The following is a 12625-nucleotide window of genomic DNA, read 5'->3' on the forward strand; positions in this document are numbered from 1 at the left end:
CTACCCTCCAGGCCCCCAAGGAATACGGAGGGCTTGTGGCCCCCGACTTTTATACATACCATCTTGCCTCACAACTGGTTTACGCTCATTGGTGGCTGGATATCGACTACAGTAATGCAGCCACTTCTTTGTATGGGGCCTTGATGGGTTCTTATGAAGGGTTGGCAAACACCCTTTACAGATACCGAAACTTGGGTGACGCCCCTTTGCTTCCGGTGAGAGCGGTGGTGGTTGCGTGGTCTCAAGCGCAGAGGAAACTGAATAGTCCTACTCCCTACCTTTCTCACAAGACTCCTCTGTGGTTGAACCCGCATCTACCACGCTTCGCTAGACATCCTGCAATGGGGTATTGGACTGCTAGGGGACTTAAATACCTGGGTCAACTATTTCCTGGCACGTCTGGCCTTCTCTCCTCTGGGGAACTACAAAGCTCTTTACGCTCTTTTACATTCAGTGAGTGTGAAGTCATACGACAAGGCTTATGCTAAGTGGCTGATTGATATTCCAGAGCTATCGGCAGATGATTGGGAAGACGTCACTGATTATTTTCTGTCCTCAGTAGTGAGTGCACGGGATATCTTCATACAATTCAGATTCTTACATCGGGTCTATTATACCCCTGCCCGTCTGAAGCTCCTGGGAATGGCAGCAGATGATATCTGCTTCCGCTGTCAGGGTGACACGGGAACCTTCTTGCATTCTGTATTTTCGTGTCCTAAGGTGCTTCCTTTCTGGTCCTTGGTGCTACTGTTTTTGCATCAGCACTTTGATTTCCCCCGGATTCTATCTCCCCAAGTATGCCTACTTGGTATCATAGATACTATTATATTCGGCACATATCGGCGCTTATTCTTTCGTATTCTACTATTTTGCGCCAGGAAGGTGGTGATTATGGCATGGAAATCTCCCGAACCCCGTCTCTTTCACAGTGGAAATCCTTAGTCAACTCTTACGTCCCCCTGTATAGGGTGCTTTACCAGAAGAGGAATTGTCCCAAAAAGTTTGACAAGGTCTGGTTCCAGTGGCCGGCTGTACCTGATACGGCTTCGCCTATATAGTCATACGTGAGTGGAGGTGGCCTGGCTTGCCCTTTTGGATTGGGAGCGGTGGGCGGGAGTGCCGCAGAGTATGAATGCGGTATGAATGTTGATGTGTGTTGTGCGGTCTTTTTCTTTTCTCCTTTACTTCGAGCCCTGGGCATCGAGCTGTTCTCCCTACTGTTACTATTTACATAACGAGATGCCATCAGGGACCAAGGTTCGGATCTTGATTAGGGATCCAGTGGTAGCTACTCACTGTAAGCTTAGCGAACCAGTACTCTTTTATTGCTCTGTATAAGCATTCCACTGACTAATTTCATATGTTATGATCTGACGCCGATGTTAGGCGTATTGTTTGTTCTGTTTATGTTCAATGGTTGTTCGTATTGGAAAACTGCATAAATAAAACCTTTTAAAAAAAAAATTAGGGGGGGGGGGGTGACAGTATCATTTTAATGTAATCTACTAGTGACTACAATCATACCATTCATAAAGTTTTTGATTGACCTAGGGGGTTATAAAACGGCCCCAAACTATTAAATTAACAATCCATTGGTAACTTAGCACTCCTATACCACATTGATCCTTTATTAAGGCCCTGATCAGGACCTGGTATTTTCTGGTGCGGACGTCATGTGACCACCACAGCCAGCTTCATGGAAACATAACAGCAGGTTGGAATCTTCTAATCTACTATTAGTTTTTCTTTAAGCCTATGGTTTCTTCATCTGCGGTATGCACTACCCCTGTTGCTTGTTCGTTTTCTATAGATCCCAGCATGGAGCATACGTAAATCACAACCAATTGTGCATTTTTGCAGACTATCTGGACATTTTTTTTTTTCTTTCAAAACTGTATTTCTGCTATCCGGACATCTCCCTACTGACCGTGTGATGTCATTGTAATCAGCCTCATAAAACAACCTCAGCCCACTGGAAAGTATTATTAAGATAAGGCGTCAAGATTGGCATTCGATTAGTTTACCAGGGGCTGGCGAGAGACAAGGACTGGACAAGTCTGGGTGTAAAGCTCATCAGAATGCATTATTCATTGTGTCATTTAATAACAGGTTTGTGTATCCTTAAAGATTAATGGCGGCTGCAAAGCACTTCATTAAGTCAACCTCAGGCTGTAACATGCTGTCACTGGAAACCATGTGGTTTCCCTCTAAAGCGTGCACTTCAATCAGTTCTGCCACGGAGCACAAGAAAACAACTTAACCATTTGTTCACATGATGACATAGGGAAATAGCAAACAAGGAAGTGGAAAATGTACTTCTGACATGAAAATGGGATAGAGGAAATGTTCTCCTGGATAGGTAATAGTGCTAAAGGGTCCTCCTCACCTCACACCTCCACAGAAGATCTCAGCTGCCAAACTGAATGGCGTTCTAGCTTCCAGCTTATTTTAGAGCACAGTATATTGGCCCCAGTTTCCATATGTGCGCTCCTCTTCCTAATAACTACAGAAACATAAATTGTTTGCTACTACTATGTTTTAGATTTAGAGAACCAATAGGAACAACACACAAAAGGATCATACAACTTAAAATTGAATGGATCAACTTAAGGAGGTTGTTGTGGGAGGTTGTTGAGTTATACACTTACCTTGTGTCGCTAAACTTCTTTTTCCGTGCCAAAACTGTCCAATAAGGGTGATCCATATCAGCTTGGCGTGTACTACATTGCAGTAACCACACCTGGGCAATAGTGGGCAACTGCCGTATGATATTGCTGGGGTTAGCGTTGCCCATGTGACACAGATGCAACATAGTAGAGCCCCAGTGACAAGCTTGCGGAATTCAGCGACTGAACTCTCCACCGCGGAATCCCGACAAACTCAGTATAATACAAGCTGTCTATGAGAGGGCTTGCGAGCCCTCCCATAGACAGCCTGTATAAAACAGAGTTTGGCTGGATCCCACGGCAGATAGTTCCGTCGTGGAATTCTGCCAATTTTACTCCATGTGAACTAGCCCTAAAACAACTAACCCAAATTTGTCCCTGCAGGGTACATGTATAGATGACAAAGTCAACGGACTACAAAACTTTTACTGGACCTACCTGAACACTCGAGTTGCATATTTACCAGTGTCCAACCTACCGCTCCACCCTGGCGTCACCTTCTTCCACGCATGCACTGTTACTGGCAAGGGCTGCGCGCGCTGACTTGCCAGTTCACGCCTGTGCCGACGAGCTCTTGGTTGCGCGCTCCTGATAACCACGATTGTGCATGCTCTTCCGGTGCATGCATGATTGCGGTTATCAGGGGAACGTGACAGACCTTGGCGGCACAGATGTGAACTAGCAAGTCACCAGGGTGAAGAGGGAGGCCAGATGCTGGTAAATATGCAGCAGAATTAGGGAGGAGGAAGTAGTGGTGAGGCTTGCCAAAGTGCAGCACAAAGCCGAGACACTATTCCTCTTTGACACTTGATTCGCGGGTGTGGGACATGGATGTGAGAAATCTACTGAACAGATCGCTTCAAGAAAGGTATCATACACAAAAGGAGACACACGCGTACACTACACTGTCAGCACCTCAGTTCCGGTCCAGGTGCTGACAGATTCCCTTAAAGGGAACCTGTCACCCCCCGTGCCGGGGTGACAGGCTCCCGACCCCCCGTTAGAGCCCCCTATACTCACCTAATCCCGCTTCTGGAGGTGGTCGGGTGACGGAGATCTCAGCCGCTGCAGCCCGGCGCGCGCGCTGAGAGAGGAGTCCAACACCCATAGATAATGACAGGAGAGTCCAGCGCTCCATCATTCTCTATGGGTGTTGGACTCATCTCTCAGCGCGCGCGCCGGGCTGCAGCAGCTGAGATCTCCGTGACCCGACCACCTCCAGAAGCGGGACCCGGCGGGATTAGGCGAGTATAGGGGGCTCTAACGGGGGGGTCGGGAGCCTGTCACCCCGGCACGGGGGGTGACAGGTTCCCTTTAAAGTCCAACAAATAAGCTAGACATACTGTAAGCCGGCATACACACTGTCCTAGTTACATAAATTCTGAACTACAGATGAGGGAATTTATACAATGTAAAGCTCTCCTTCACGATATTGGACTTGAAATTCCTTTTTGCTGTTATGGATAATATTACAACATAGACATTTTGGTTGGCTGCATCTGACTGATTCTTTTACCATAGGGAAAGATTTTTATTCCACTTCTATGCTCAGGCTTTTTTGTGGCCTCCCTTAATCTCCTGAGAGCAGTCAAGCTTCTAATACTGATGCTGCAAAGAAAAGTAGTGCCAAGATTGTTGTGGAAAAAATATATATATTTAATACAGAGTCCTTCAAAAGGATTTTCCACTGTTTGTTAAGAGTTTTTCACAGATAAATGAAAACTTTTTTTTCCCTCTTTCAGTAGGTACTTGACAAAGAAGTTAGCATCAAAAAGCACTCCGCTTTTCATAAATAAATCCTGCTCAGTCTTTAGTCTGGAGTCAGAGGCCATTCCCCTGACCCAAACAATTGAGACAGAAATGGACAGACGTGTCCTGCAGACAATGTTCTTTTTGAAGTCTGAAGCTTCCCAACTTGGTATGACTAATAAAGTTGCCTACGACCGCACAACCGGTTCTGGTGAGAGTGCATACACGTTTTGCTCCATACTTAGATATCACTAAGCTTTTCCTACTTCCTCCCAACTTTTCCACATCCACCTTTGTGGTGGGTCTAGTTGCCACTTTGTTCTCTCCCAAGCATTGATCTCTCCTCACCTCCCACCCCAACCAAGCAGGCAAATCTATAATCCCACACATGTGCCCACTATCACTGATATCTTGCATTATGTAACACGGTTTTCTGCTTCCTCTCATGCAGGCTGAAGTAATGGCATATTTAAATTTAACTATTCACACCCTTTCTTTAACCCTTTCTTAACCAGGTAACCACTTAAGGGGGCACAACTTTTCATTTTAAGCGTTGCGTTCACTGATGCAGAACTCACCCTGAGCTGGCTGCTGGCACAGTCCTTGAAGGTTCAGGACTTGGTTCCGGCTGTTCTTTTTCCTGCTGCTTGATAAATGCCTTGGCCTCCCTGGATGAGCAATCCACTTCTTTTGTTACCCTGAGGAGAAAGCAGACAGGAGAAGCTTAACCTATTTTTCCTTTTTGCACACGTGCAGTATATATTTATCACTTACTAATGTCCTGTCTTGTAAGGCCCCCTTCATATATATCCAGCTTTGCACTTTAATCGGGATGCAGGATCCCCGGACAGGAGAAGCATTGTGCGGTGTTCCCACAACTGATGGCTACTGTTAGTTTTTATATAGCCATAGGTTGTGGCATCAGTTGTCTCATCAGTTTTATGATAAAACAACTGATCCGGATGTGACAGATATATATGGACTCAGCCTAAACCTGGCCATACATCTTCAATAACTGACAGCCAAACAAGCCATCAGTTAGCTCTTCCAACTGGCCCCTGTCGCCAAAAGTCTAAAGTGTATGACCTGGTCAGATGCCATTGTACGACAGTCTCACATGTAATTTTGTGCCCCTGGGGTTTATCTTCTGCTTGTGTGACATCTGAATACATCATATCTAAATACATCAATATCTCCCATCTTCCCCACCCTGTGCTACAGCACATCAAACATCCTGAACTCTACCTGCTATAACCACTGTTTCACATGTTAGACAGCAGACTCAGCAGCCTCTTCGTAGCAGAGTAGCAATACCTTAACCCCTTAAGGTCAAAGCCAATTTTCGTTTTTGCGCTTTTGCTTATTCCATTTTAAGTTTTTTAGTCAACAGCGCTTGCATTTTTTCACCTAGAGACGTATATGAGCGCTTATTTTTTGCGAAACCAATTGTACTTTGTAATGACAGGCATTATTTTTCCATAACATATGCTGCGAAACCGGAAAAAAATCATTTGCGCTGTCAAATTGAAAAAAAAACTAATTTGTTTTGATTTCGGGGAGTTTTGCATTTACGCCGTTCGTCCCATGGTAAAACTGACTTGTTATGCATGTTCCTCAAGTCGTTACGATTACTATGATATATAACATGTATAACTTATATTGTATCGGATGACCTGTAAAAAATTCAAACAGTTGTTAACAAATATACGTTCCTTAAAATCGCTCCATTCCCATGCTTATAGTGCTTTTATCCTTTGGTCTATGGGGCTGTGTGAGGTGTGATTTTTTGCGCCATGATGCGTTCTTTCTATCGGTACCTTGATTGCGCATATATGGCTTTTTGATCACTTTTTATTACATTTTTTTCTGGATTTGATGCGACCAAAAATGCGCAATTTTGCACTTTGGAATTTTTTTGCGCTGACGCCGTTTACCGTGCGAGATCAGGAATGTGATTAATTAATAGTTTGGGCGATTACGTGTGCGGCGATACTAAATATGTTTATTTATTTGTTTATTTATTGATTTATATTTATAAAATGGGAAAAGGGGGGTGATTTGGACTTTTATTAGGGGAGGGGATTTTTTATTAATAAAAACACTTTTTTACATGGACTAGAAGCCCCCCTGGGGGGCTTGTATATAGACAGCACTGATCTCTCATAGAGATCAATGCTGTGTATATACACAGCAAAGATCCATGAGATCGGTCATTCCGACGCTGAGGCCCGGCACGGGCAGAAGAACGGATCTCCCCCCCGCGATCGCATCGCGGGGGGGAGATCCGACCCACTAGACACCAGGGATAGTGTGCATAAAGCACTTCAATGCAGCTGTCAGGTTTGACAGCTGCATTGAAGTGCTTAATTAGCCGGCGCGGCAACGGGAACCGCGCCGGCTAACAGAGGCACTGCCCGGCTGCACGTGTCAGCCGGGATCAGCGCCGTTCAGAGCGGGGTCCCGGCGGGACCCCGCTCTGAACACCACCCGCGGCACCATGACGTATCAGATACGTCATGGGTCGCTAAGGGGTTAAAGGCGAAGTCTCACAAAAAAAATAAATAAATAAATTTAAAAAAAATCACAGGCAAGCAGGGGGTTTGGGAACATAATAAAGAAAGTATACTTACCCATGTCATGCCCCCTGCAGCGCTCACTTACCAATCTCTGACAGCTGCCGGACTCCTGCAGCTCCTGCAACATCACATTCTTAGCCGATGGATTGCCTGCTCAGCTAATCAGTGACTGGGGCTGGACTATATATATATATATATATATATATATAGCGAATACTACTCACAGCTAGCCTTGGCAGCATGAGAACAGCTATACTGCACAGATCCAGACAAAATAATTAAAAAAAATAACCATTTCTGAGTAGGCATTAAACAATTTTTTTGTATTTTTTTATCAATTCAAAACATATTTTAAAATAGTCATCTAAATGATAGATTGTACCTCATAGTTGATTTTTTTTTTATGACCATGTAGGCACAGAGATCACAGTGGCACGGACCATTTTTCAAAACGCTATACACTGGAGGGGAGCCCAGCACCCCAAATGTAACTATATCCCCTCCCCTTGGTGATGCGCCTCCATTAGAATGAAGCCTGGGCGTGTCACAGAGGGAGGGTGGCATTTTGAAAAATGGACCGTGTCACCAGGATCCCGTGCCGGTAAGGTAATAAAAATAAAAAATTCTAATTCAATTATGAGATGGTACATTCTCTTTAAATGGGTTGTCCAGCGGATTCTGTTTACATTTAAATGTGCTCCGGGTGGGGTAAAACATAATATGCATTTGACACGAACTGGAGAAAATGGAACTGCTGCACATCCCATCTATGGCTGATACTAATGCCGCTAGGCCTATATTAAAAATCAACACCAGAGTGTCTGTATATGAATTGATCAAGCCATATTGCCCCGTGTACCACCGCGCAGGTCCTCTGGTCCACACGGGTCCCTACGCTAACTCCACACCGTGTCGGTCAGCATTTGACTGCTGCAATACTCCAGCTCAGCCAATAAGCGACTGAGGTGGAAATACCACTACTACAGATGACTGGTTTTCCAGGACAGCTTCATCAACTAAATTCATGATCAACAAAGATTGGTCAAATCCCAACTTATAATAACCCTCTTTTTACACTAAAGGTCAAAGGTCCAGCTGTTAACTGGGGGTCTGGGTTCAGCACCGCCCGGCTGATTCTGGCAATTTAAATAAATGGAAGATTATGTACAACATAGATGTGCCGAACGAGAAATTGTTGATTGTTTAATAAGACCTGGACCTATTTTTATTGTTGCTCGCTCGCATTGAATAAGACTTAGTTCTGTTGTTCGCAGTAGTGGTGAAAGCAATAGCGACGACAAGACGACAGCAAGAACGATCATAAGTAACGATTATCGTTCCATGTAAATGGGTGAACAATTTCAGGTCTTTCGCAATAGCGGTCGTTTGGATCGTTTATTGTTAACGATTATGCGAACAATCATCCCGTGGAATAGGGCCCTAAGAGCTCTCCACTCTAAAAAAGGAGCCCCAGGCAGGGGTCTTCCTTTCAGGAGATTATATATATATATATATATATATATATATATATATATATATATATATATATATATATATATATATATATATATATATATATATATACATACACACACACACACATAGTAGCTTGCAATCTAAACAAATAGGGCAGAATAGATAAATGTGGCTTAATTGTGCATCCCTGGATTTATAAAAGAGTGACACATATAAAACTGGTAGCTAATAAACACAGGCACAATCTAAACAAACATTGGGTCCTGGGGGGTCAGTTGCTATGTGTGAAGAACCCTTAGACAGTCCTAAGATTCCTCACACAAAGCCAGAAAATAAATGTTTATTGGTTTTCCTGGTGTATCACGTCACTGGTAAGTCTGAAGAGCAAAGAGCATCCCAGGAGAACACATGCTTTGCGAGAGGCACGCTCTCAATGATTTCATCAGCTGGCAATGGGGCTGAGCTCCCTCTCTTTCTTACAGCTGGGCCCCCACTGAAGACAACTCCCAAATGCAGGAGGTGAAAATTAACATTACAGCAGACAGAATACAGACCGTGATTGTTAGAAGAGGCCCCGAGCATCTGCCAGGACAGAATGAGCTGATTTTTACCAAGCAGTTCCTATAACAGGCCTCCTCAATTATATCACGGCCAAAGTCATGACGGCTGGAAACAGGGCAGCAGCATCCACAACACTGATGGTGCAACTGCTCTACCTAGTGCTCAATACACTGCAATGCAACTGTTCAAAGAATAGGGACACAATTCACTGTATACATACACAGATGCTGAATAATACATACAATACTAACCGCATCAACACTCAAGTGTGTCCTGGATAATGTGCAGTACATATGAGTGTTCTGGACCTCACAGTCCTTCCACAGGGCATATGCTGGCAAGTTAGTGTACGATAGTATGACAAAATAATAGGGCCAGATGAAGTGCGCTGTGCGAAACAACTGTAGCCACACACTTGTCAACATCCAAGACCGCATGTTTTACAGAATAACGACTGTCTTTTTTTTTTTTTTTTTTTGAATGAATGCTATTTCAAAGACTTTGTAATCTGTGGGTGAGGAACATCAGACAACTGCCGGGTCAAGATCAGCAGGATATCCCACTTGTCAGTAGCTGTGCAGTCAGTGGTACGGCCGGGAGTGTTTCACATCTGTGATCAGATTATGAAAGAGTGTGGGGAAGATTTATCAAACATGGTGTAAAGTGAAACTGGCTCAGCTGCCCCAAGCAACCAATCAGATTCCACCTTTCATTTTTCAAAAAGTTTGTGAGGAATGAAAGGTGGAATCTGATTGGTTGCTAGGGGCAACTGAGCCAGTTTCACTTTACACCATGTTTGATAAATAATCTCCCCCTATGTCTGCTCTCTTAACAAATCTCAGTAAATACTAGTATTACCCAATAATATAACAATCCTGCATCATCCAGTCTTACAACTCTGTAATGTGTTGTTCCTTCTGCACAAATATGTTGACAAATGGGTGTTACCATTCTCCTGGTCAATAGGGTGTGTGCAAAGTTCAGTATCACGTATAAGATCACTGGAGACGAAGCAGTTTTTGTACTACTTTACCAAATGTCTGCTATGTATTTACTGTGGTCAATGCTGTGGTATCTACAATATGGTCATGTGTAGGGAAAATTTCCCAGAATACATCCAGCAGAAGCAGCAATGCAGAGGTGTTGCTGTACTTCCACTGTAGATATGGATGTACAGGATACGTTCAAGGGAAACCAGAGCGTACAGTCAATGTTGGGTTACAATCACATGAGCCAATGTAGACATCTGTCCTGTCTCTAAAAATCACCCAATTCATGCCACCATGAAACATTTACCATGTTACACTTATTGAGTGTAACCAAGAACACCACACAATCTCTCACCTGACTTCTTCCCCAGCAAAATCAAACACTTTAGTAATAGTTAGTTTTTTAGCGTCATCCTTGGCCGGAGTATCCTCCTTTGAAGACTTGTTGGAATCTTTGTCTGAATTCTTGTTTTTTTCTTCCTCCTTCTAAACATAAACACAAAGTGAATAATTTTAGAATGAGAAAACACATACAGTACATAAGGAAATATGAATACAATTCCAATCAGAGCAATGAGGCTAGTGTAACACAGGTTGCATCCACCGAGAGATTCTGTTTGTCCTATTAAATTCAAAAGATTTTCCAAAATGTGTATCAAAAGCTGCAGATATAACTGGTGCAGATGTATTCTGGGGGTCAGTACAGTATCTATAACTTTTTTTATTTTTGCGTCTACAGGGCTGTATGAGGACTTTATTTAAAGTGATATTGTCCCCCCCCCCTTTCCATATCAGGAGTTCTCAGCACCATTCTTAAGCTTATATTGTGCACATTTCATACCTTACTGTGTAAATGATTTCTTTGTGGTCTCTTCCTTCAAAATGCATGTTATTGTTGGTGGACAGTGCCATAGGGGCAGGGCTTAACAACCATTGAACCCCATATCTCCGCCAATATGGGTGCAGTTTATGCCCCGCCTCATCCGCAACGTCATCGCCATCTATGCCTCTAGGTCGGCCCATTCCAGTGGCTGCAGAAGAGGCAGGGGCTAGACACCGCTGATGTCACGGAAGGGTGGGCCAACTATGTTGATGTGGGCAGAGATATGGGGTTCCACGTCCATTAAGCCCAGCTCCCACGGCACTGTCCACCAAAAATAACATGCATTTTGAGGGAATAGACCACAAAGAAACCCATTATATGATAAGATATAAAATATGGAAAGAGGGGGACAATATCAGTTTAATTTTATCTTTAATGTGCTGTGACAAAAATCAGCAATTTTGGATGACCTAATTTTTTTGTTTTCGTCATTGACTGTGGAATCAGAGAAGTTATAATTTACCAGTTTGAACAAGAACGCAGCAATACCAAATATGTTTATACTTATTTTTGTTAACTTTATTTTTTATTGGAAAAGAGGTGTGATTCTTTTTATATCTTCAGACATACATATATAGATATATCAATATATCTATCTATCTACACAAACACACACACACACACACTTTGCACACAGCCAGATCATTGCTTTTAGAGCAAAGTGGTGGTCGGTAATGTAGACAATGAGCTGTCAACAATGGTAGGAAAAAGAGCAGCATATCAGAAGAGGCAAGTTTGTATTAGCAAAAATATTTAACCCCTTAAAGACCGCAGGTGTACATTTACACCCCCACTGCCTGTGCCTTAACGCAGGAGGGCATAAATGTACGCCGTCGCTGTCCCCGTCTATGGAACGGGCTCACAAGCTGAGCCTGCCCCCATAGTGGGTGAGGATCGGCTGCTATCTGCAGCCAGCCCCTCACTTTCAATGGCAAGCCGCCACAATCACGCATTATCCCGCCATTAACCCCTTAAACACCGTTTAAAGGGAACCTGTCACCCCCCGTGCCGGGGTGACAGGCTCCCGACCCCCCGTTAGAGCCCCCTATACTTACCTAATCCCACCCGGTCCCGCTTCTGTAGGTGGTCGGGTGATGAAGATCTCAGCCGCTGCAGCCTGGCGCGCGCTGAGAGATGAGTCCAACGCTCATAGAGAATGACGGAGCGCTGGACTCTCCTGTCATTCTCTATGGGTGTTGGACTCATCTCTTAGCGCGCGTGCCGGGCTGCAGCGGCTGAGATCTTCATCACCCGACCACCTCCAGAAGCGGGACCCGGCGGGATTAGGTAAGTATAGGGGGCTCTAACGGGGGGTCGGGAGCCTGTCACCCCGGCACGGGGGGGTGACTGGTTCCCTTTAAGTATAAGTGACCGGAGCATCTCCGGTTACTTAGCGATCTGGGAACCCGCAGCGTGTCGGCAGGGGGGTCCCTATCGCATTTCCTGACTGCCGGAGGTACACAGCTTACCTCCGTGCAGTCCTCTGTCCGGCCTTATGATTCTTATGATGAGCCATAGGCAGGCTGTATCAGAAGATCGCAGATAACACTGATCACTGCTACGCTATCGCATATTGTAAGTAAGTGATAGTTCCCTAAGGGAACTATAAAAGTGTAAATAAATTTATAAATAAATGTTTTACAAAATGCCCCAAAGCCCCTCCCCCAATAAAAGTGAAAATCACCCCCCTTCCCATTTTATTCATAAAACACATAAAAAATAATA

At 44.2% G+C, this 12625-nt stretch overlaps 1 protein-coding gene across 1 annotated transcript in view; it reads right to left on the reverse strand.

The window, feature by feature from the left end:
• Positions 1–12625, reverse strand: part of CFDP1 (craniofacial development protein 1) — a 34052-nt gene that overhangs the window by 16695 nt on the left and 4732 nt on the right. Inside the window, exons 4-5 of the mRNA XM_069968424.1 lie at positions 10373–10503; positions 4994–5113 (exon numbers count right to left, since the gene is read on the reverse strand). Coding sequence (XP_069824525.1) covers positions 4994–5113; positions 10373–10503 — 251 coding nt within the window. The remainder of the gene's footprint in view (positions 1–4993; positions 5114–10372; positions 10504–12625) is intronic.

Source organism: Dendropsophus ebraccatus, chromosome 4 (assembly GCF_027789765.1).
Source record: "Dendropsophus ebraccatus isolate aDenEbr1 chromosome 4, aDenEbr1.pat, whole genome shotgun sequence".
Classification (NCBI taxonomy): Eukaryota; Metazoa; Chordata; class Amphibia; order Anura; family Hylidae; genus Dendropsophus; species Dendropsophus ebraccatus.